Genomic DNA, 27,239 nt, shown 5'->3' with positions numbered 1-27,239 from the left:
CTTGCACTATCAATAGCTCTGCAGAGAAGCCTTACAAACAAATTCTGCTTTCTATTGGTCCTTTTCCCCTTTTTGCTTTCCAGTTCTATTTCAGTTTTAAGCATAAATTTGGAAAAGGAAGCATTTTAAGAAAACCATGTTTTTACTATTTCTACCACATATTCACCTTAAACAAAACAAATAAACCCCCTGCCAAAGGGTCAGTGAAAAGTTCTTCAGGTGAAAAAAATTTCCACGTGGAGTTAATTTTCTATTATTTGCACAATATTCTTACTTTTGCAGAAAGAGACTATTTTTATAAAGTTCACTATAAATGATCCTTTTGCTTTCTATAGAAAAACAAACTTTGTAAAAAAATCAAGAAGTAGCATAATATCTTCACATGTGCTTAGAGATTTATTTACTTGATAATCTTTTTATCATACTACCTACTGCCTTAGAACAAAAGAGATTCAACTGCTTGATTAATCTGTCTACCAGAAGTACAAGTTAAGAAGGAATGGTGGAAACTCCTTCCTGACAAGTCAAGTTTGGACATGAAGACTTGCATCAAGCCAAGCAGCCAGAGGGTCATCATGATACAGAACACAGTTCTGAGTAAAAAGTAACAAAACTGTCAGTACAACATTCATAAATCAATGTTTTTACATTGATTTCACTTCTTCAATTTCAAAAACCTCAAAGACAAGGAGACTTTTGGTACAGAAGAAAGAACTAAAATAGGACAGGTAACACAGTCTATCCTACCTAGGAAGTTGCTCACACAATGGAAAACTAAAGAGAAAAATAAAACTTAATTGAACCTTAAACAAAAGGTGATTTGAGACAAGTCTCTGCTAGGCTTTTAATCTATTTAGTAAAAAACTGCCTAAAAGGAAGACTTAAACATGTATTTGATGTGGAAGTAATTTTTTTTCACATTACATAACCTTATTTCCTCTAAGGAATTGTCCCTGCCTTCTCCAAAATTCAGAAAGGATGCACATTGTATTGTGCTAAATTTGCCTCATAAAGGGACTCAAAGTATGGAGAGAAGCTGACATGGCCAATTCACATTTGCAAATAGGTTGGTTGGTTGGTTTTAATTTTTCTATGTAATATATTAATTAAACTACCAAATTTACTAATAACGCATCTGCTTACAATCCATTCACATAACAAAGGTGCAACAAACACTTTAACATTACACATTTATATCATCTGGGGGGAAAAAATTCCCTTTTCAAAGGGAATTTCAGATCTATTTAAAGAAAAAACAAAATAAAAGATTTTTTACTTTGTGTTTCTTATTTATCCGATGCTTTTCTTTTCCTTCTGCAATATCTTCTATCATGTCATTCTCCTCTTCTTCATCGCTGTCATCTGCATTTTCTAAGAAGTTAAATGTTTCAAGAACATCACCAGAATTCCTACATAATTAAAAACATTGAGAGAATCCATTTTACTTGCTGAATAGATTTCGAAGATTAACAGATTAAATGAAATTGCTACCTGCCAGGTTAAGAGCTTTAAAGCTAGCAAAACAAGAAATGGTTGTATGAAGAAGTTTCTACAACTACCTATGTCTTTATTACAAAAACACCACTCAGCAGAATCTTTGATTAAAATAACACCTCCAAAGTGTTTATATGACATAATTCAACTTCAATACACAATTTTTCTGTATATATTAGTATAATATACATATATGTATGTAATAGATGTACATGTTCCTGTGTATAATGAGTTTTAGTTAAGTTCATAATCATTTATGGTGAGCTACACTCGCAGGTGTTCAGAGACTCTCCAGCTGAAAGCTCAATTTGCACTGACCAATGATTAAGAAAAACAAGCTTTATGCATTTGTTATCTCTTCACTTACCTTTTGATTTCCTGTCCCTTTTGTTTTGACGAAGGAGATTCACCACCGTTCAGGATCTGTTCTAAGTTCTTCGTCTCTACTGAACCATTTGGTTCTGAATTGGAGAGCCCAAGCAAAGACCTTACCCTCTGGGAGCGTACATCCAATATTGTATCTGTATAGCCTACTTCCTGAAGATACCTAGTTGCATTCAGAGCAGGAAGAAAGAGGAAGGCATATTTGAGAAAAAAGGAAACTTAGTATCACTGTTAAAAATGAATGCCACTATTACATCATTTATTGAAAAACAAGCTTCACTGCTATCCATCTCATATGGAAAACCTTACTCTGTACTGCTAAAAGCTCAAGACTATGAAGTTCTGGAAAACAAACTACTATATGCCCACCTCAACTACTGTTACATAGAGTAAGTATATATACAGCTCCTCATACTGCAAGAAAAGTTTGAAACACCAATATTGAACAATGTTACTTACTGTCGCAGTAACTGTCTGCCTTGCTTCCAGGTCAATTGGCTATTCTGAGGTACTGCAGGAACCTCTGTATCTTTGGTATCTTCTGGAAGATACAGTGTCATAGTTAATATCTAACTTATAATGCTTTCAAACACAAAAAAAATTTCCCATCAAACAAGAAATACAAATCATGATCTCTAGCTTCAACTGGGTATAAAAGTACCCAAAATGTGGCACTTATAAAAGAGAAGGGAAAAAAAAAAAAAGAGAGACGGGTGTGGTACATAAATCTGTAGATTACAATTTTAAGGCATACTATACAAATACAGGCCAAAAGTCTGTCTTCCCAAAGACCAACATTTCAAAAGAAGTCAAATGAAATTCTGCTAATTAAATAGCCCAGCATTGTTACGAGAAATGCTTTCCTCTATCTGCAATACTGTGAAGAGCAAAACTGTTACTATCAACTTGATATTTACAATGAAAAATCAAATGCACTCCAGAGGAGCAATAAGGACAGCTTATTTTTAACTCTTTCGAGTTTTTTCTTTAATTCAAGATAAAAACATTCAGAGCTCCTTGAAAAAAGGAAAGGTCAATTAATTTTGATTTTCAGATTAAACAGTATCTACCCAATGCCAAATCTTTCCTAGATATATTCCCTATAAGACACTTACGGGAGGGTTGGGGGAAAGACGGAAAGCTGCAATAAATTGAACAGATCAAAGCTATTGTAAAAAAAGTTACCTGATTCAAAAGTTGGCATTTTCAAGTCACCTTGGTTCAATTCTGTGCCATATTTTAATTTATGATATTTTGCCCTGAAAAAGTATGCAGATGTTTAACAAATTAGCATAAAAAAATTTGAATAACTCAAAACATTCTACTATTCCCATTTAAAGTAACCATACCAACAGTATAATTAATCCAAATAAAACTCTTGTGATAATTATTGCATCAAACAACTATTATTAGTCTTCCTATAACACAGTTTCAAGACAATATTATTACAATTATTCAGAACTATCAAATAACTTATAGATGAGAGTTCAGTATGTTCTCCAGTAATGTGGGGTTTTCCATGTAGATCAGCTAATAAGAGAAGCTTTCAAAAACCAGCAGGTTCAGCTATTTAGTAGAAATTATTTTCCAGTGGTACCACTGTCATAGGTAGGCAATCACACTACAATGAATGAACCTCTTATTTGGGATTCCTGCTTGCCACTTTCAATTTCCACTTCCATTTCTCTCCTGCTCTGTCTTTGTTTATCATACATATCCTTCCCTCTGAAAAAACATGTTGGAGTGCTAGCTTCTCTCATCACATGTATTCTCTTACTGATTTTCTCCTTCTCATTGACCAGAGGCTTAGCTTGCAATTCCTGCTTAGTCCACCTAAGCAAATATGCCTCACTTCTTTTCCCATCTTCTGATCTCTGATACCATAACCCTAACCTCTCCTTCTCCATCCCTTTCTAAAAGATTGGTCTTGGTGATACTATTTCCATGGAGGTACACATAAGCTTATAAAATCTTCTTCTCTACCCAAGTTGCATATCAAAATGTCTTCAGCTCCCTTTACCTCCAAGAACACAATTTGAACTACCTACACCTATATCCTAGAGTTCTCAAACTTTATCACTGATCTTTCACAGGTCAACTTTTGCTTCACAGATCCTTTGCAAAAATACTCAAAATCTCAGGGTAAAGAACTCTAAATGTTCTGCAGTAAAGCCAAGGGAAAAAATCTCTGTAGAAACATTAGCAGCCACATTTCAAAAAAGTCTGAAATACAGTTGTCATTATAATTCAAAATGAAACATTTGACCAAAATTTTAAGAATAACTGAACCATACTTATCTCCCATCAATTTTAAAGACCATTCTTGAATATGAAAATTCCCAAGAAAAGATACATAATGGAACATGTGCTGGACAAAAATCAAGGACTTGCAAAAAAACTTCTCAAATGGCTGAGCCACTACTGCAAGTGTTTCCAAATTGAAAATAAAGGTACATCTCAAATGCTGCCTGGTATATTTGATGATATTGATGCTTCTGAATTTCCAGGATTTTTAGTTTTTTGTAGATTTTAATGTAGCTGTATAGTCACTTTAGAATTGTAGTTAACACTCATCAAACCCTATTCCCCTATTTCATATTGAATTTTCTAAATTCTTTAGGCTTGTGGAAACCCCAGACACGGGTGCACACTTTTCATACTCCTTGTGCCAGAAGGCCTTCATTAAAAAGCTGTTCTCTGTCTTATCTCTACTATATTTGCCTGGAGTTTTTTCTGCTCCCGATCCTTAAAGCAAGAGTATAGAAGATTTTCTTTTAGGGTTACAAAAGCATCTCCTAAAATTGCAAATAGGAACTCTCATTAACAAACTGTCAGTAGATGGCACTATTGACCCCTTTTAGTAAGATAAAATCCCTCATTTCATGGCAATCACATTGCAACTGAAAAACTGTGAGGCCCCCGAACACTTTTGAGTGACCTGAATCTGACTGACTGCCAATTAAATAGAATCATATTTTTTAATTATTTATGAATAGGTTCATAGCTCACCCACGCACTAGTAAAGACTGTCTGCTCCAGGTGCTCTCTTTAAATTGAGAGACAAAGTTTTGTGCCACACTGTAATAGGGCAGTGTTCCACCAAGCTTTCCAGATATGGAAAGTACATACTATGATTTATATGTCCTATAAAGTATTGTACATTTAGGGGTAAAAAAAAACCCAAAACAACTCTAAACAACCAAAGTGAAAATAATTCAAGTTAAATAAAGTTGACAAAATATTTTTTGCTCAATTCATAAGTGAAGCCAATAAAGCACTGTAATTGAAAAGTCAACCTAAATTTGTTCAATTTTGAGCTGTGGCAACACTATTTAGGAGCAGTTTCTCCTTTTGGAGTTACAACTTCAAAATATTAATTAAAATTCTGCTTTAATTGTTGATTAGAGCAGATAATGATATATCTGATCTAAAATTATACCAATGACTAGCCACTACAAATAAGCCAAAATATTGCTGCAGGCAATGAGATCAGTTGTCTTTCACATCACAACTTGAATTTTACAGCTAGAAATAAATCTTATTTAATTCCAATAAACTGTACATTCACACATCTGTTCCTTCTGTATGATCACAAAAAATGGTAGTTATTATATACCTTCAAACACACTAACAAGCTACAGCGTTGTTGACAAGTCAGTGGCATTACTCTTCCACACCACATAGTAACTGAATCCTACAAGAGCCAACTTCTGAATCCTTAGAGTACTGACTTATCTAAAGCTAGGTTTCCATGAGTGAAAAAGTAAGAAGAGAAAAAACCAACACCTTAAGCTGATTTAACTGCTTTCTGCTATTTAACTGTGGAAGCCTATCACTCAGTTATAAGGGTGTAAGTCAGCTCCAGTTCAAAGCCCATGAAGCCAAAACACAGTCCCAGTTTTATGACTTCAGCAAGTGTCATTAAGTTAAGCACAGCACTATGGTAATGAAGCTTGGGGTAGAGTGCTCAGAGCATGCAGCAGACAATGTCTCCAAAACATTATTACACATACTTAGAGATAAATACTAGGAATATCAAACTATTTTGCAACTACTGCATTTTATTTAATCTTACACACTGATGTTCAATTTCATATCCTTTTTCTGTAAAGTCACAACAGTCCATGTCTGAATTAGTTTGTTCTTGACTCCTTATAATTGATATTTCACTGCATGACACTTTTTGATGGTGGGGAGTCGGTAACAAGAAAAGGAGAAAGAGGGTGGGGAGGAATCAGGTGCAACACTGAAATTTGCTGTCAACAATTCTCGGGTCTGAAATTCTCAAACTTTGTTTTGCTTTGGAACACGTATATTTTCATTAGTTGTGATTCTTCACTCAGAGGAACAATGGCAAAAAAATAACTCCTGAACACTGAGTGCGACAAGCAAGAAATCAACATAGTATCATTCTCATATGATTTACTAACAAGTCAGTACCTGCTTGCTTTCCTTACTCAATCCATCATACTTTCACAGTGAGATCCCCTCAAATCACTAGGCATTTGTAGCTTCCTCATTGCCACCCACACATTCACCAATCAACACAAGTTTCAGTTCCTGTTTCTAGCAATCTCCATAAGAATTCTGGCTAGAACTTAAGGAAGGCTCTTCATCTTAAAAACTATGCAGTACTTGCTTGTACCCACTAGCCACAAAAACGAAAGTAAATGGTGTGATTCTGCTGTTCTGCTTCTGGTGTGCATTTACAGGTTTCTTGCCCATTGGATGAATTTTGGTATTTCATGGGAAGACAAACTATAAAGGCAGCTGCATTTCAGGAGAGAGCAGGAATATGGTTTCACCAACGCCATTAATCTTCAAATTGTGCATCCTGTTATATGATGTCTTCACATTCCAGCTGTAACTAATGGCCTCTGATTTATCTCAAAAAGTAGGCAATCCTCACAGCCTTATGGTATGCACTTGCACAAAGTCCCTGTGCAGCTTAGTTTATTATTGCCAAAATAATCAAAATCTTTTTCTTCTATTTCACATAATAACTTATCTCCCAAGACATTTGGGTCTGCCATAACAGTGTATTACTTCTTTGATATGCTCAATGTTCTTTACAGGAGGAGTAGAAAAACCCCAATACTCTGCATACATCTCATCTGCCTTGAATCCAGACTGACTTGCACATTACCTGTTTGATATAACAATGTAAAATTTTCAATCTTATACTAGCTGGAAACCTTGAACTACTTTCCACTACAAGGACAGGACTGAATGAAATAACAGATCCTTTCTGTCTACTGCTTCACCAGAAAAGACATGATGTGCTGATATGGCTTTCTGTATGAATATACAGTTTTCTGAAGCACCTTTACACTGGACACTTCACACAGAAAAATGCAGCCATCACTGCCAAAACATTAGTTTTTAATATGAAAACAGTTCAAAGTTACCTCTGTAGTAGTCACAGTACTGGTGGATAATGTGAAATATATTTAGATATACTTAATGCTTGGATAACTAACTTAAAAATGTCCAGGTAAAGCCTCACTACACTTTGATACAAAATTTTAAGTTTATTCTGACAGGTATGTTCCTCTGAAATCAAAATAAACAAATAAAGAGTACCTGTTTTGTTGCCTGATCCTCAGGTTGTTTCACTATTGGATTCAGCTACTTTTTAAGAGCAAGATAAAACTAAGTATAAGAACTGAGTCCACTACTAAAGGTATAGGCACATGACAAGACTATTTTCCTAGTGTTTTTGCAAAATTACCTACCAATTTTGGTCAAATGAAATAACCAGGCAACAAAAGAGCATGTAGGTTTGAAAGACATTAGCCTGCACAGACTGAATGGAATTTTAACTTTTAAAGCATTAAATTAATGCTACAGAAAATGCACCTCCTGAGACTAAATATGCTAGCATCTACCCAATGACAAAACAATACTTTAAAACGCAAAATCAACTTTTAAAAGATTCCGTTCGGTCACAAAAATACAGTTTTCATCATGCAACACATAAAAACGGTTGAAAGGGATCAAAAGAACAGTATTTTTCATCCTTTCAAATTCAATAGCTCTGAAGCACACGTAAAGGTATAGTAATAAGGTATAAATCTGTTGGGCATGTTCATTCTCCAACTCAGAAAAGGGAAACTGTCCAGTTTGTCTAAGACATGAGTCTAAACGTTTTGAAAATTATGCAACTTTTTATTATAGCTGACACTAAGGTTTGTCAAAAAACACAGTGTAAAGATGACCAACCATAAAAACATATTACATAAAGTAACATAAAATCATCTAATAAAGATAGTTCACTTAATGTGACAGAATTCCCTTTAGTCTGCAAAGTTTTCCAGGTCAGAAAAAAAGCTGAACAATTTGTATACCTACCTTTCTTGTTTTAATGCATATTCTAACATTTTTATTCTTCTCACTAAGTCTTTCTTCAAATTTTCTTGACCCTTTCTTTCCCCTTGTAGAAACGCTATCCGAGCCTGAAAACACATACACAAAAACACAAAAAGAAAAAATAGATTTTATCCATTCTGTTCCCAAAATAAAACAACCAAGTCTGGTTCAAAAGGAAAAAGAAAAAAAAAGGGAAGAAAAAGAAAAGAAACTTTTTTGCATTAATTACTTCAGTGAGTCAAAACCAACAAAAATACTTCTGCCCTAGACACTACTATTTTCATCATTTTAAGATGAACAGGTATTAGTTTGTACAGTAACACTACAAGAAGGCACAAATAGCACTCTTATTAAACTTTTTAATATATGTACACATCTTTGTCCTTGCACCATTGCTAGCATAAATTCTATTACACATTTTCTTCCAAACCCAAAGCCATATTATATTAGGTACACAGCAACCAGCAATTTAGCTTTTAATGCAAACATACTGAACAGATTAAGAAATGAGTACATGAATTCACATACAGAAATTACAAATCAATTGTACAGGAAACAACTATTTTACGGATTCACATTTTACTTACTAGTGACAGCTGAAGGTTAGATTATCAAGGGAGAACTGGGTTTAGTGTGCTGTTGTATAAGGGGAAAAAATAATGCTATGATTTTTTAAAGCATCAATCATACTACCCACCTAATTTAAAAAGAAGTAAGGAAGATATCTACTTGCCTGCTAACCTAGTAGATGATAATAAATTCAGAACATACAAGTCATCTCATCAAACTTTAAAGTAGTTGAAAAATAAAAGCAATAAGTTTGTTGAGGACAAAACCAGTCTATTCACTACAAAGTGAAAGGACTTGTGTTTTGACTTTTGCAAGCCAAAATCCTAGGGAAGACAAGGGAAATTGCAGAGATGAATACAAAATTTAAACAGTCAATGATTGTACTGGATTGGTCATCATTACACAGACTCATTTGTCCTCATTATGAGTCTAAATTAACTGAAGCCATTGGGTAGCTCACTACAAGATTAGATATAAAATTTCCTTGGAAGAGGTATTTAAAAAACTAAAATAAGGAAAATAAAGCAGAGACCACATTGCTCTACTAAGCTCAAGAGCAACAACACAATTTAATTATTAAAGGAGGCAGGGGGAACTGCTATAATTGGCACCTCATCTATCCTTCAAGATTTTTTTAAAGGGATTGGTTGTACATTTTCACTACTCAGTGGTTACAGCCTGAAACAGTTTAACCAGGATGATAACATTCTTGTATCACTCCTTTCTTGAGATTAAGTGATATCATCGTATAAGACTTGACATATGAACCCTGATTTTAGCCCCTCTGGCCTTGTGCTCAATGGTGACCAAATTAAAATATGTTCCTTTAACTTGAATTAGCTAAGTAATGATTTAATCAATTAAAATCCTAGTGAGAACAAGACAGTTATGAGTATTCCAGTTAAAAGTCTGTCATGAAAGCATTTTCAACTAACCACTGTCACTTGGTAAGAAACGGTAATGTACCAGTGTATGGTAATAGAGGAGAGTTTAAGGAACGGGGGGAAAAAACACCAATGCCACACCAAAAAAAACCCCAAACACACTGAAACAGACTTCATACTGACTGCACAGATATTTCAAAATAAAAGGTAGGGACCAAGATCCAGAATCAGCAAACCCAACTATACTCAACTGCAATAATGTTACTTAGATTCAAAAAAACACTACAAAACTGACTCTAATCAAATACAAAGTTAACAGCCTTCTCCCGAAAGCTACTACTACACATAATTTGTACTCCCCTAATACCCCAGGCAGCAAATGACCAAGACAATTTCACAAGCCCAACAAGTTATCCCAGTTTTCACCAGTCTATGCAAAGTTGTTACATAAAATACACATTAAATAGTTATAAAAGTAGGGGTTTTTTGGAAGGTAACATATTACATGCACATATGAACAACACTGTACTTCAAATATTTGGAAGTTACTGACTGCCCACAAACTCTTCCTACAAAAATAAACCTAGAACTAAATACTTTAATAATTATCTAATAAAGGTTATAAAAGCTCTTATGCCCTTTGGCTTGAATGCAATTCTCAGCTTCTTCCAAACTTCAGGTCTTCTGTAAGTGATAGTTTTCTCCCCTTTCATTACTCTTCTTTCACGGGCCAACACCCTCCTACAACTATTTGACAAATCTTAGTTGCCAGCTGCAACCGTTGGGCCTTATTTCAACCTTAGAGAGGAAAACAATATAATTCTGATCATACACAGAGGGAGGCATCTGCTTCCTAAAGGCTCGCAGACAAAATTTTTCCATATGTTAATACTTCTGGAGTACTTGGCCAAGCAGAATCAAGTTTCCATATTTAAAAGGTATTGCCTAGATCTCATACTTTTCAACCAGACAGGTTAATGAGCTGAGTGATCTTGAGAATTAATATACTAAAGAAACAATGGTACAAAAATAAAAATAACCCAAAATCCACCCTACAAAAAAAAAAAAAACAAACTCAAAAGAACAACAGTATTTATAATAATCTTTAGAGGGTCCAGTAGGTTGAACAGAAAGGTTACCACAAAACACACGTTGTAGCTGGGGTTTTGACATTTTTGTCAATATTAGCAGATTTCTTTTAGCATTGCTTTCTGTAATTGCTTGGATACACATTTGACTGATTTTAGGATTTATTACTTTTTTCTCATTGTAACCGTCACATAGCTAAAATGTAATAGAAGTTAAGAGCCCAATATTTAGAAATATCAAAAATCAATTTAGACTGGAGGAGTACTTAGTCATCAAAACCCTCAACATGAAACCAAGAATTAGGTCACCAAAAATTTGCTGTATAAATTAATCAACTTGCTCCCTTCGGTCTGAACTGAGAAATGAGAGGTGTCAAAACAATACACTTGATGTACTCCCTGACTATGAGCCCTAAGGATTAACACACAATTTCCCAAGACCTTTTTTGAAATGCGGTAAATCTCGAGGTCGATAAAACCAGATAAAGCAAACACATCAGTCTCCCTCAGGGGTGCTGTACTAACTTAGGTTCCATACACAAAGACAAATGCTTAAGAAATTATCTCTACATAATACAACTTCCACAATCCTTAGATATTCAAACATTGAAACAATTGAAACAATTCTCAGGAGAGCTAGATTTGATATGATTTGTAAATATACTGATGATTTGAGATTGTCTAGCACAAAACCTGGGAAACAAAATGGCAAAGAAGCATTTGGTCTCACCTTTTCACCCCACCCTCCCTAGTTACAACAGAATTCTTTCTATTGTCTTACACCAATTTGTAAGTCCCCAGGCTGATACTACCAAGAGCAATCCTCCTCCTCATACTGCTGTTCCTTCTGCTGTGCTGACTGAGCTACTTGTGTTCACATATATCAAGTCTACCGAGGAAATCATCCTATTTATTTTTTACTCAGTTCTGAATTACATCAGTTTCCTGATTCTACTCTGTACAGCCATGGGAGTACGCAGGCTGGCACAGGGGATGCAAACAGGATACTGAGGTAACAGCTCCCTTCAGAGACAACATGGTCTTAGATCAGCCTAAACTGAGCATGATACCATAACATGCATGTCCAGGGCACAAGAGTTGCAGAAACAAGAGCAGAGAGACTACAAAAGTCAAATACAAGTCTTAACTCTTTTGAATTGAAAATTTAATCAAAATGCACTTTAAAAAGTGTATGAACAAGAACGTTTCTTAAGGGGAAGAAAACATGCTCTTTTACAAAACATGTAATAGTTCTGTAAGCAAAAATATGGCCTTTCATGGGTTAAAATCCAGCTGTATTCAGTTGTGTGCAGATTCTGTTAGAGTATTTTTCACTACAGATAAGGACTGTACTTCACATTCTTCAAAGCCTAATCAAGAGTCTTATTTTCAAGGCAGGTTCCTTCTTTTCTACCAGCCTGTAAATTTCCATATTTACAGTGTTTTCACAGATCCCTGGGATCCACTATGTTTCTACAAAATTGACATTTAATAACTCTGGTCTCCCTCTACACCTTGGCCCTCAGCTGTGAGTACCACCACACAAACTTGCTCAGCTTTATTATGAAAGTGAATTCGGGCAGCTTTGAGAAGTAGTTAGAGTGACAGATACTTTGTATTTGTGCAAGGATGCATGAAATAATGCCTGAAACAAGGCAAGATAGAATTCAAGGATAAAAAGAATTACTGAATAGCTACTTGAACAGTATGGATCCCATGAAAAAGAGTTGTCTGAGATTTAAAAACTACAGAATGCACACACAGAAAAGAACATTTAAAAATCCTAGTATCTAATATTTTAGACTTTGTAAACTTAGCATTGTTTTAATGGCATATTGCATTTCAGATATATATGCATTTTGGAGTTGGAAAAGTTTTTATCTTTTAAATAGCAAGTCTGATCATACACAAACCAGGCAACAGTGCTTCACACAAACACTAAGATCTCAAACAAGAAACTGAAGTTTCCCTTAAACGACAGGAATAATTAAAAATCACTGATTATACTGATAGTCCACATCCCTAGTATGCAATTACACTGCTTGTTCAAAGTGTAATAGAAGATTTAAACTAGTTTACTAAATTACTTACACATAAACTTTCAATTCTTAAAAATATTTCATTTCATACAGAAGCTTATAAATCAAAATTTAAAGAAAAAAAAAGTGTCCTGGGAAGAAAATGAGGATTTTTTCCCCCCCCTTCTTTCAAAAGAAGGGGGGGAAAAAAACTAGAAAGGTCTTAAAACTTCAGAATTATTGCTCTACATTTCATACAGCACTACCCATAGCAGCACTCATATTAAACTACGCTTCATTGCTTTAACTGCACAGAAAAGACCGACAATCTTCACACTGAAGTTATTACAGCATTTTGGGTAGGTAAAATTGCATATATAACCTAAAGTTTATATAATAACTATGATATTCACATAGGATTTCATAGTCTTATTTTACTAATAAATCCTGATATGCAGTATTTGAAATACTTGTCCAACACCTGAAACCTAGTGAAACATATTAAAGGGAAAAAGAGGCACAAAAGAAACCTGGATGGTAAAGGACTGATTAAAAGCCTTATCTTATGCTGTTGAAATTACCAGAAAGGATTAGTGTTTCAAACTACTGAATTCTAATGGGTTTACCAATACAGGAACACACTCAATAAGTAAGTATACTTTCTTTCCATTTCAGTTCTAAACATTGTTAAATCTCAGTCTCTAGAAGTTTATTTTGAAAAAATTCAACTATATGTAAAGCAATACCAGCTACAATGCAATGCTTGTGTTTTGTTTTTCTGAAGTCCATTCAGACTTCTAGAGGGAAGGCAGGAAAGGACTGCAGTAATTTTGAAAGAAGTGCAATACACTGGGGCAATTTAACTATATATACTCAGTGCATACACTAAGTGCATGTTTATCCTACTAAGAAAAACTAAAACACAAAACTAAAAACCGTAGGATTTTTTTTAACCTTTTGGTTTAATCACAAGTTTATTACCACACAAAAATATTAATCTAATCTTAATTTTTAGATACTTATTATGTTGAAGATGAAGTAGAACACTGTTTAGAAAATACTGGGGAGGTGGAAGATTTGACTCAGTCATTTAAGAGTGAACACACCTGTGCAGCTACTAATATTCCAGTTCCCATTCATAAAAGGGAAACTGAACGTAAGATAAGCCTTCACCTTCTGTTTTCAATAAACACAGTCTGAAACTTAACCTCCTTCAGAACAACTAGAAGCATGTAAAAGCATTGGGCATTTAGAAGAATTTTAGAGTATTCTTACAGATCTGATTATATATTTATTGTCCTTACAGTTAATCTTTAGCTGTCAATTGAGGACTGAAAGAAGATACCATACTATAAATAAATATATATATATAAATTAAAATCTATATTTATTTTGTAAATTAAAGTCTCAAGATTCTCTCTCTAGTAAGTTAAGCAGTAAGATGTCACTGGTCATATCAGCTTCATACATGTTCCAAAGATATATTACTTTAAAAGATCCTGTAGAATAGAAAATAATTGGAAGACCAAAAAAAATAGAAACACCACCTCTCTTATATTAACAGAAAACTTTACTTCATAAAGTAAGCTCAAGTTAAAGGTGTGGGGAAAAAAGATATCCAAAACTAGTTAATACCAGTGTACATCTGAACAACATTTGCAAATAAAGAAGGTAATTTTTGGCAGAAACTTATGAAAAGTCAGTTAAATAACAGGGTAGTTAACTATTACACTTAGAGTAGCAAAGGAATTAAGATGTGTTCCCTTTTTTACAGATCTTTTCCATTTGAGCTGATGACGATTTCTTGCTCCCCAACTGATACTTTTTTCCAAGACTCAAGTGATCACTTCCTGATATCTTTTTAAAAGCAAACCCTAACCACTAAAAAAGTGGCATGCTTGAGCAACTGTCTCACAAAAGTGGCAGACACAAGACACCCAACTAGGTCTAAGGAGGTTAATGACACAACTGAGGATTTACTCATCCATAAGTCCCCTTTCAGTCCTGCAATGGCTATGGATGGCAAAGACTAGGCTTGCAAAATTCTCTCCTTCCCTAAATCTGTCTTTTCTCTTTCCCACTACCACCATATCATTCACATTCAGATGTCTGCCTCTTCACTACAGGGCCAAATACTGTCAAGTTTCATCAGCATCTCTGAACAACTTTCAGAAAATCCAGCCTTCAATTGCATCCTCTTCTGTGCTAGGGCCAAACTTTCAAGTCACAACTTAAACTCAGCATAAAACTGCCTTCATTCTGTCACTCTTAGAATTTTTTCACAGAATCATTTTTTTCTAGGATTTTTATAGGTACTCTCTTAACCAATATGGTACTTAGGAACAGTACAGTAACAAAACTCACACAACTCATAATTGTGTTTTTAAAGACTAACACCCTCTAAACTTCATGGTTTGGAAACACAGTAAACCAAGTCTGTCCACAGACTTACACCCAGTACAGAGAAGCCAATGGCAGTGGGGAAAAAAAGTCAATTTAGACTACATGTCCAAAAAAAGCTGAAGGCACTAAAAACAATAGATTCACACTCTTTTACAAAAAGAGCATTGTCCTCAAAGACTAAAATATACATATCTAAAAACTGGACACTAAAAACATTTATTTTTTTTAATAACAAAAGCAAGTGCCTTAGAAGTTTATCATTCACTGACTATTCTCGTACTCAAGTGTTCTTCATGCAACAACGCTTCTAAAATTTTGTTTCGGTTAAAAACTTACAAACCACTAAGCACAGTTTAATTTATAAATCAGTTTTCCATTTCAATTTCAGTCTGAGAGACATTCATTCAGAAAAGGAAGTTCCTGCCTAGGAATTATTAAAAGAACTGTCACCTTCCTGAAAGAACATTCTATTCTGTAAGACTGAACTATTACATTAACTTCACAAAAAGTGAAGTTAATCTGGTCTTTATCATCTACACACTGTAAAAGAACTATTAAAATGCTCCATGCCACAGTGTCAGAATGTCAGCCACTGTCCCTACATGCCAGCTCTCCTTCTCCCCACAATCAGAGTCAAGAGTCAGTAAATTTTATCTGAAAGTTGTTAAACAGACATAATCATTTCTTTAATCAACTGACAGTTAACAGGAATGCTTGGAGCTACTGCATCACCTAACTAGACACAAATGCTAATTTCTTCACCCATATCAATACAATTCTAATGACAAATTAAAGTCTTTCCATTCAAATATCAAATTGAATATAACTCAAGATAACTAAAAAGATAACTAAATAGTTAACCAAGTTAACCAAGTAAAACATAAGCAGCAAAAGCAATTCTTACTCGTTATAAACACTATTCTGTGAAGAGTCTGGATACCATATTTCAACCGCATTTCTTAAGCACGTTGTTGAATAATCCACGAATCATGTTTGAAAACAAACTCTGAAGACTTTAAGGCAGTCACATTCCCAATAATAATTTAAGAAAGCTCTGCACACAAATGTAAATTAAACTAAATTCTCTTTACAATTCAGCCAGTTTGACAATCTAAGTATCATTCTTCAAGAAAGTATGTACTTCCTGAAGATCAAGTCACGTAATGCAAAACTAAAAATCCCACATCTATTATCTGAAATAACTTTTTATGGAACTTCAATTTTTTTTCACATCAGTTTTTCCAATACATAAAATAACAATATTAGTGTTCATATGCCTTTTACAGTAAAAAGTTAAGACAGAATGTTAGGTGCTCACCCACCACATGATGTGTTTATCCAGTTGTGTGCCAGACATTTTGTCCAGAAGGGTATTGTGAGATTCAGTATCGAAAGCTTTACTGAAATCCAAAAAGATTACATCAAATGGCTTCCCTTGATCAAGTAGGTGGGTTACCTTGTCATAGAAGGAAATCAGGTTGGATAAGCAGGACTTTCCTCTCATGAAGCTGTGCTGGCTGTGACTGATGACTGCATTGTCCTTCAGGTGTTTTTCAATACCTCCCAAAATAATAATCTCTATAATTTTACCAGTCACTGAAGTGAGACTGGCAGGTCTGTAGTGACCAGGGTAATCCTTCCTGAAAACTGGGACAACATTAGCCAGCTTCCAGTCAACTGGGACCTTTCTGGATTCCCAAGATGTCAGCCAAAAATTAATATTCTTTTCATAGATGAAAAGAAATTCTTATACTACTGTTTGGTAAGAAACTATTGAAGTTTTGGGTTTTTAAAAATCTATTAAGTCATAGTGTTTTCCAAATGTCTGTGCTGGAGAAAACCCACAACACAATTGCAACACCAATGACAAAAACTGAGTCTTGCCAAAAATACCAGCTATCAACTCTAAGTATTCCCTCCCTCAATTAAGACTATATATAGCATTTCCTATGTAAATATTCTATTTTGGAACATTCTGTATATTATTCCAGTATGAATTGGTTGAGAGAGTCAAAGGTTGTGAGCAGTACCTTCTCTGAGGAAAAACTAATGGAAACAGACACAGACAAGCTTGTGGACAAGTCAAATCACAATGTTGGACAATCAACAGCAAAATACACTGTAACCACAGCTTAGATAGTTTAAACCACTTGAGAAATACTCTCGACCATCACAGCTATAACACCACAGTGCAGCAAGTATTTTGAAAACATCTAGCATCATCAGAGATGTCAGTTTATTAATGAAATGTTCTATGTGAAGTAATGCTAAAATAATGTCTAAAAAAATGTCACTTGACTTTGAAATCTCTGAAGTAGTTTTCTGCCCATACCTAAACTCTCATAAATACTTAACCATACCGAAATAATCAGAGATTGAAAAGAAACTGTTGAATATGCTTTTATCCTTTCTATATATTACTGAAACACATATAATAAGGGTGCTCAAGACAGGTATACAATTTTCACATAATGCTACATAATAGTCCCAACTTACAGCACAAACTGATCGTAAAACACAGGCTTAAGTGCAGTGCAACCAGAGCAATTGTAAGAGAAATTCTTGAAGAAAAAACAGGATTATTTTTCAGTTGTGAGTCTTAGAATTTACACTGTACATTCTTGTACATTTTCTTCTAACTTTAATTTTTCAAGAACAGCTTCTGGCCTTGGACAGGCATATTCAACAACCCACCAGCAAACTATTGAACTACTTGTACTTTGATACTGGCTATCAGTAATCTGTTTAGGTCTCTGTTTTAACTAATAAACAAAAGGTCATTGCCTTTCTTAGTAGACACCAGCTATGTTGAGTACATTCCATCTATTACAGGACAGATAGTGCTGACTCCCTTTTCACTTAAGACAGCCATTCTTAAAAATCCCTTACTAAGAACTAAGAACTACCTTAGTTCTCTCAGTTCCAAGGGTGCAGTTCTTAATTTAAGTCTGATGCCTTACGAAAAAGCATGGACAGAACACATAAACTTAACAGCAGTAGATTAGACTACAGAGTAAGAGATGGTTTATTGTAAATCCATTTCTATTTCTTCTGTGTCTCCATGTAGAAAGGATTCATAAATTTTCATTGTACAAAAATTATTTTGGTATGTTTTACACTTGTTGCCTGATTATTTCTTTGGCTGTTGCACCAAAAGGAAAAACAAATAAAAATCTAATCAAAACAACAACAACCAAACAAAACAAAAAAACAAATAAAACAAAGAAAAAAACCAAAACAGTTACCCAACTTCACACATATATCTGTCAAACTATTTACACACCCTCACTGGGATTTAGCTTTTCTAAAGTGAAGCTCTAGTCTGCTGTGTCATATCCCTTAAACTAAACAATTTTCTACTGTAATATAAAAAGCCTCTGAATAAGTCTAAAACCCAGTGAAGCATCTAATAAGGCTACCCCTCAGATTGCCTTCTGATTTACCAAGAAGACTGAATTCTAAATGGATACCTCTTCAGGATGTTATTTCCAGACCTCAAACGGGTTTTATGTCAAATTCTCAGCATTCTTTTCAAAATGACTACTAAAGAATGGGACATTATATTTCAGTGTTGACTTTGCCAGTTCTGCACAGATCACAAGACAGAAATCACTTCCCAATTTCTGTATTTATAGTTCCTGCTTATAAAGCCAGGGATCATTCAGGGGTTTTATTAACTTCTTTTAGCAGGAAAGTCACAGCAGTCCTGGAGGAAAACAACTCAGCATGATTATTTCAGCACAAGTTCATCCTCAGTTGCAGTTGCTCACTCTGTCATTATCTCTATTTTCTGCATTTCTCCTAAATGCATGAACCTTCCAAATAACATCTTTAAAACAAAACCAAAAAACAGTTACACACCTTAGACCATTTCCATCTAAAAAGACTCACATACAGTCTTTTAAATTGCTTGGCATTTTTTTGGAACACATTATGCTAGTAAAAAAATTTTCTTTTCAATAAAGTCACCACTACAACCAGTGAAACTAATTAGGTATATACCAAAAGACAATATTTGAATTTGATAAGATTAAAAATATCTTTACCGTCAGCATCACTACACTGGCACATTATTCCATTAACATGAAGCTACTTTGTTAAGTTATACAGCTAATGACAGATGGCCACAGTTAGAGTTTTGTTAGATACTTAATACTACATAGAACTGAAAATATTAAGCTCATTTTTTTTATTATTACTAGTATGTGTAGTAAAAGATCACATAAGTAAGAATGAAGTCGTATACTTTGCAGTGTGGCAAGTTCTTATAATCACTATAGAGTGAAAAGGGAAGGGAGGAATTGCAGTGCAGCAAACATCCTCAAGAAACCAGGAACATCTACTTACTAATCAGGAATATAGAAGGAGAAAGTATAATCCACAGCAGACTACGAACACAGTGATCTGAACTGACCTAGACTGTTCTAGTGATGAACACTCATGTCAATGTTCATCAGCTGCAAGTCAGGAGCACACATGCCTAAGGAACAGACAGTAGAAAGCAAGAACTATTTGAATATAAGAAGTCATATATATATACACACACACATCGAAGAATACATTCTACAGAGTATAGAGAGCTTTGCATTGTTAAGGCAATTGCAACATTGACAGCAAAAAAACTGAATATGATCAAGTTGAGGGAATTAAAAGTTAAGAAAGAGTAAGATGATTAAAATAAAAGTGTATAATTTAAAGTGTTTTCAGTGAGGCATCACAGAAAGTTGAAAAGGGGCAGGTATTTTGCACCTCCTAAATGTTAATCCAGTCTCCTGGCACAGAACAGTGCCAGCGCTCTCTAATTTACACCACTTCACCAGAGAGTTAACACAGCCAGTAGTCCTGCCTTCTACCAATACAACTGTATATATCTTGCTAAAGCTATGAAACAGAATAGCTCTTATAAAACTTGTAAAGATGTTTACACGTTCTCCTTGAACTCTCTTCTGAGAGTTGTTTGTCAAAGCAAGATCTTTTCTTTTCCCAGGGTCTCAAGGTGTATCGCAGGATTCTGTTCCTGCACCCCAGGGTCCAGGAGTTAAGCACATCATCCTCAAAGAAAGCAAATCACCACAGTTTCAAATTAAATACTAGAGTCCAGCTTGTTATAGTGGTCACTGGTATAAAGCCAAGGGGCTTTCTTTGGGTTTTTTAGTCTGGGAGGAGTATTATAGGATCATCGTCCTCATATGTGGTGGTAGTTAAAGAGTGGCAATATTTTGGGTGAAGAAAAAACAAGGTGAGCAAATGGAAGAAATTTTACAGCAACCAACCTGTTAAAAAATTTTATAATCAGAAAGACCTGGACTTTCTAAAGTTCATTCTCTATTTCAGGATCATTTCAGTCAGCATTCAGAGAAGGACAATTTTTCAGAATGTTACATTCAACATATGCAGGATTTTTCAATATAAATAGATACATAAACATGCACAATAGCTTCAAAAAAAGCTAGGAATGCACTTCATTTCTCAGTAACACTGAGCCAAATTTATTCTGAACTCAGAAAAATGTATTTTTACCTTTAACTGCTAACAGGAGGCTACCTCTAATCAGCCATTTTTAGTAAAGATCCTAGAGTGGCAGAGAAACCTACAGACTGCTTGAATTCATGCTGTAGATTCAGGACTGGTCCAGAACAATAGCCAACTTCATAATTAGCTCTTGATACCTGTTTGGAGTTGCACTGATAAAGGCAGAAGGTATCATTAAACTCAACATCCTGCTGAGCCATTGCTTAGGATAATTCAAGAACAGTCTGAGTGCAAAAAAGTAACAATAAGACAGGCAAACAAAGCTCTTCCAAGTCCTGAAGATATGTTAAATCACTGGAAGATCCAACTTCCCTGCCATACTCTTGATCAGTTAGGAAAAACAAATCATTATCACTTTCTCCCAACTGGTTAAATGACAAAAAGGATCAAGAATACCCACCACTACCTCAAAACCTGCTTTCAGCATGAAATAAATAATTACACCAACAGATACTTCAACCCTCACAAAAAATTCCCCAAAGAGACATTTCTCATAGAGCCATTCGATATGAACAGGCAATGAAACTAAGAAATAAAATACATGTCCAGTGTTTAACAAAGTACAAATAACACTTCTTCACCAGGAAGTGTTATATAACTTACATGCCACAAACTTCTACACAGTGCCTAAAAGAAAACCTCAGACTGTTATGAATTAACAGTTCTGTGCACTTCTAAGAGAGATTTTATTCCAAATATACATTTATGAAAAGGCAATCATTAAACTTTTATACCAAGTGTTGCTAGAAGGGAGTTATTTAGGAACAATATTCCAGAAAAAGTTACACAACTTCTACACTGACCAATATCTTCCTGTACATAAACTCCATAGCCATCCAGGTATTTCCTGTTCACTCTCTACATGGATCTTTATGTAACTCTGTGTCCTGCATTCTTTTAATGTTTTGCCTCCATGAGGTGAATACTGTAAGAAAATTTTATAGAAGTGTTAAAGATCTAAATCAATGTTTTAAAAAATAAAATGGAAGAATGGGGCACAGAGAAGTAAAAACACTGTGTTTTTTAGTGAAGAAGACTCTAATCCTTTAGTGCCAAAAATCATACCTCAATTTTATAGTGAAACAAATGAAATATTAACATTCTTTCCACAGGAGAAAATCTCCTTATTTCTATTTATCTTGAACTATGTCAAGAAATCTCCTTACTCCAAATTCGCACATGTATTTCTTAAGGTAAGCTCTGCTATGCAGCAGTCATCTTTCAATTTACAATCATGTCCTCTCTTTATAGGTTATCCATACACAAAAAGGAAGCAGCTCTGCACAGTTTTAATTTGGAAGTCTTGCCAAGAAGCCTATGAGGAAAGGCAAGATTTATCCACAGACACATAGAACAGACTTTCAACCTTCAGTATTACAGGCACCTGAAGTTCTACCAGAGGCAATCTGCCTCTTGATGTAGTTTAGACTAAATAGCTTATGGAAAGTCTTGAAGGAAATGGAAAACAGAAGGGAAACCCTTGATTATGTCTAATTGCCCCCTTACCCAAAATACTCAGAACGCTCAGTTGAGTGCTTTAAACTGCAAAATGGACTTAACTCTAGAAAATATGTACCTGTTTTCACCATTAGCTTAGAAAAATGATTAATGAACAGAAGTTTCTGGGGTTTAACTTCTAATATGTATGTTATTTTATACAGAAAAAGGTACTGAATATTCAAATATTCTATTATGTGAATAAACATTACTTTTTACAAAGAAGTACTTCTACACCCCTGCTACAGCAAGCACCTTAAGAGCTTGCACAAACAGAAGTTTGATGCATATATTAATCAAATATTCATCCGGTTCAGATGCATATATTACCCACATACGTCATGGCATTTACAGCTATCACAAAAAATAATGCTGATCAACTTTTTACAACCTACTTCATTTTATTTTCACTCAGTGTTGATCAAGTAACCTGTGTGTTTTTTAAGGACTGCTTAAAAAGGACTGATTACTTAAGCTTAATTTTATACTAAACACTGAAATTCATCTGTAAGACTCAATGAAATAGCAGTTTATCAATTAATCATACTTCCAACTTCAGCCGTCTAGAATGTAACTGATAAACAATACATGCAGTTAAAATACACTGTGCATTTCACAACTGCAGCATCTGCATTTCTTGCCTTAATTTTGCATATTTGATCACAATTAATGTCCCTGATATCAATCAGGGTTTGTTACTTAAGCAAGACAGTACCAAAACAGCACTAAGTATACTCTCGAACAATCAAACCGAAGCATTTTCCTGCTGATGGCAGGGAGGTTGGAACTGGGTCATCTTTAAGGTCGCTTCAAACCCAAACCGTTCTATGATTACATTTCAAAGGTAACTCACTGGTCATGAGGATAGCAGAACAGCTTGCCTAGTCAGCCCATCAGACCACCAATCTCAGTATGCCACTTTTAACCATGGGCAGCCAGTGCCACAGGAGTAGCACAAAACCAAAAGAATAAACCTCAGAAAACATTCCAAATCTCAAAAAAGTTGTAAATCAAAAAGATAGTATCTTTGAATTTAGATATCCCCAGGAAATTTTCTTCCAAGAACTTATGCAAACCCTTTTTGACCCAAGAACACTTTAGCATTTACATACACATACATTTACAACAGGCCTCTGCATAAAATTCCACTAATTCTTGAAAAGACGGGGGGGTTTTAAATAGTTATTTTTAATTAATGCTCCCTAGCTGCTGAGACATACTGATTATTTCCAACAAACTAATAACCATTCCACAACCCTCATAACCACTTCTACTTGCAATCTATCATCAAAACAAATTATCTGCCTGCTAAATGCAAGTCAAAGTCTATACTATGAGAAGCAATAACTCTTTCTCCACGTTTGAGAGAAACATTCCCAACATTATCTCCACCTCCTCTTCAAACCTGCAACACAGTAAAACAAGCCACATACAGCCAAAACTTTCAGCAATTGATTCTCGCTACACTTTATAAACACTGAAAAATGCTGAAATACAGCATGACGGTATATATACTCTAAACACGGTCTCAATTTAGTTCATGATATCAACACTTTTACATATGTTATCTGAAGATACACTTTTTTTTTAAAGGAATATCCCATATAAAATTCCTTTAATGAGCCTGTTCTGCACTCCCCAGCAGAAAGTGAAAGGGGGAGGCATGAAAGTAAAATCTGAAATCTATGGGGTTTGGTGGTTTGGACTTTTTAAACACTTACATAAAAAAAACAAAATGTTAGATAACAAAACTTTCCCATAATGTCACCAAACAGTTGGGAAAAAGAGTATTTGTAAAATTTGATAAACTAGGAACTTCAGTTGTGTGTCACCAAAGACGTCAGGATAAAAAATGTATTAACAATCATATGCACATTTAAGTTACTTAAGAGGCTATATAACATTTAAACTGAAATTGCATATATTTTGTTCTGAGTGTTTATGTTTCTTAATTATTCATCCTATTCATTAGAACATTTGGAAGTAGTATCTACTGATAATTCTCTCCCAACATATTTGTGTGTGATTTTGAAGTACCAGAGAGTACTCCATTTCACTTTTATCTATTTCAGAAAACCTTAAGAAACTGCACAATTGAGACCTTTATTCCAGCCAAGTCTTACTATAAGCCCCACAGGCAAGTGGATCTCCCTTGATTTTTCCTGCAAAGTTGCAACCTTTCCTATGATACACCGTTTTGACACAACCTTTATCTTCTTTCTTTAAATGTTTCTGTATCTCCACAGTGGTTTTGGATCGATGTTTCTTTTTCTTTTAGGAGACTATGGAACCACTTACCACCTAGAGCAAATAATTACTTCTAACAAACACATAACATTCAACAATATGGACTTAGAGTAACTCCTCTGAAGTGCATAAATGTCTTCGAAAAGATGGACAGTGTAGCTCAGTTTAACCGCTATAACCATCAAGGTCAATAGATTGACAGCTCAAAGTTACAGTTACAATTACACAACATTGCTACAGTAAAAATCTTTCTTTTAGTACACCAAAAAGGGAACAGATCAATGCAATGCCAGACTACTTATTTTCTACACAGTTGTGAGCAAATGCTTAAAAAGTTACTGCAGCAGCCAATATTACAAGTGAAAGGAAAAAATGTCAAAATATCAGGCGTGCAGTACTTGACACATTTCTGTATTTGATATTGCTTTGCACACACAGATCTGTCTCATGATGCTGCTGCTTCTCTTCTGCACACAAGCAGAACAGCCATGCATCTGAAGAGTTGGAAAGTCAATGTAAAATTATTAACATTTTATATTCCAAGTCTGATGTAAATGTAGACTTAAGTCTACCAGTACATGGCTTCAGACCCAAAAGCTCAAGACCCTCTATTAGTCTTTATAGCTGTGGTATAAGCCCCAACACAGTAAGGTAATATGTACTTTAAATTATTTATAAAAATGTGTCCCACAGACAGGTAGAACAAAAGAAAAAGTTCTTTACAAGATCCATCTCTCCCTGCACCATCCCCCCTCTATGCAAAGAGCACTCTTACAAAAGGTGGGCAATTCTTCCACTCACTTTAACCATACAGGAAAAGGAGGGGGGTAGGTGGGTAAATCACAGGAGTCCCATTAATTTCATACTGCAGATAAGAAAGTATCTTATTCTGTGGAATAATAAAGTCATAAATTTAGAACAGATAAATAAAATCACACATATTGCTAAGGCACTTGGTTTTCCACATAAATTTTATAGAATCATAGAATCAACCGGGTTGGAAAAGACCTCCAAGATCATCAAGTCCAACCATTGATCCAACACTGCTGTGGTTACTAGACCATGGCACCAAGTGCATTGTTTGCAAAGTTATAAAGAATTTGTAATTGCCAGCACTGAGAAACAATGTTTACAGACTTTACCATCATGCTGAAAGAATGAAGAAATAAGAACAATGAAATTACCTGCATCAGGAGAGTTGTAAATAAATCATCTAACACTCACTTCCATGTAAACTATCTACTGTCATGCTATGGACATGCTGTTTTCCTTTCAACCCAGGAGCCCTCAATCATCAAAAAACCTCACACTGGTACACTGTATCACTCTCACCAGTTTCAGCAGACAAAACTGTTGTCTGGGGTCCAAACTATTAAAGTTTTATTAGCCACAAAATATACTGTGGCTTTACATCTTGAGTTGTAGAACAACAAAAAACTCAAAAGGCCTGGTAAACACCTATCTTCCAAAAATATTCTCAACACACTCCTGTATCAGTCTTCACAACTGTAAATTTGACATTTTAAATCCAAAGGTAATGCCTTCCTTCCCTTCTATCCTGGGATTCTGAAGTTATAAAAAAATATCTCCCTCATGGAGCTGCAGTGTGCAGCAACTATGCTGTCTCTGTCCCGTGGCCTTATGCACACATATATGAATCAACACGTATGTAATCAGGGTCAGAATTAGCACCATACTTCCAGAAATAAGCACCTGAAACAATGTGGTAATGGATGACAAACAGCAACCACAAACAAAATGCAGCAGACTTGGCAAGAGTGCATCAGGGAGTCTAGAGGCCACATGAGTTCACAGCAGCGCTTTTTCAGTTAGACATAACTTTCAAAGTCTCCGAACTGTGCTCCACAACAGGGTACAGAATATAGTACTTCATTTTGAAGTAATAAGCCCATACATAAAAATTTCAAGATGGTTTTCTTTGCTAATGAATAGCACTAAGCAACTTAATTCTAAACACAGTGCTGTATTACAAAGACACTAGAGGAAACAGGAGAAATAGCCAATTACCCTCTGCTAAAAACTCCCGCCAGTGTCTACCACACTGATTTTAAAACCAGCCATTCCACAAGGTTTAAAATGGTAAGACTAGCAGTAAGTGAAGGAAACAGTGAAACCTCTTCATCTGTTTCCCTTGGTGGTTTTTTAAAATTCTTTCTTAATTATAGTTGTAACAAAAATAGCGTGAGTTACAGGCTTATTATAGAGACAAGAAGCTCTGAAAGAACTGCCCAGGCTCAGGTATAGCTCTTGGTTCTGAAATCTGAAAGTAAATGCCTTGCAAACTTTGGCTGCTGTTGCAGCAGGTTATAAAAAACTCTAATTAGAGTGTAATTTGATGGAATGCCACTTCAGGATAGTAAACATTCACTCACTAAAAAAAACACGACAAATTCTTCGGAAGCAATAAAGTTTGCTATCATTTTTTAACATTGTTATTATGTACATTTCTGTCCTATAAAAGGACAATGACTCCTATACCAATACCTCACATTCAGCAGATTTTGTAATCTGTTTTGTAATAGCCTATGCATAATTTTATTTTTCTTGCAAAAGTAATTAGTAGAATTATCCTTTCTAGTACTAAAAGCAAACATTAGTGGCAAGAGATGCATACTGCAACTCCAACACTTGCTCTCTACCTTGAGGAGTTATTCAGTTTCTGCTCCCGAGATAAGTTCGTAGTTTTCTGTATATTGAAATGACCACGTTGCAGACTTATTGACTCCTCACTC

The 27,239-nt window shown here is 34.9% G+C and overlaps 1 protein-coding gene across 4 annotated transcripts in view; it reads right to left on the bottom strand.

The window, feature by feature from the left end:
* The window catches only part of STRN3 (striatin 3), a 63,562-nt gene that overhangs the window by 35,107 nt on the left and 1,216 nt on the right, over positions 1-27,239 (bottom strand). For 3 of the 4 annotated variants that reach the window (XM_051806257.1, XM_051806259.1, XM_051806260.1), the window contains exons 2-6: positions 8,230-8,333; positions 3,064-3,137; positions 2,338-2,419; positions 1,862-2,041; positions 1,277-1,409 (exon numbers count right to left, since the gene is read on the bottom strand). In XM_051806257.1, coding sequence (XP_051662217.1) covers positions 1,277-1,409; positions 1,862-2,041; positions 2,338-2,419; positions 3,064-3,137; positions 8,230-8,333 — 573 coding nt within the window. The remainder of the gene's footprint in view (positions 1-1,276; positions 1,410-1,861; positions 2,042-2,337; positions 2,420-3,063; positions 3,138-8,229; positions 8,334-27,239) is intronic. The other variant, XM_051806258.1, reaches the window with a different exon arrangement.

Source organism: Manacus candei, unplaced genomic scaffold (genome assembly GCF_025592945.1).
Source record: "Manacus candei isolate 608988 ecotype Guabito, Panama unplaced genomic scaffold, ASM2559294v1 h1tg000067l, whole genome shotgun sequence".
NCBI classification, from domain to species: Eukaryota; Metazoa; Chordata; class Aves; order Passeriformes; family Pipridae; genus Manacus; species Manacus candei.
This window is presented reverse-complemented; position numbering and strand designations above follow the sequence as displayed.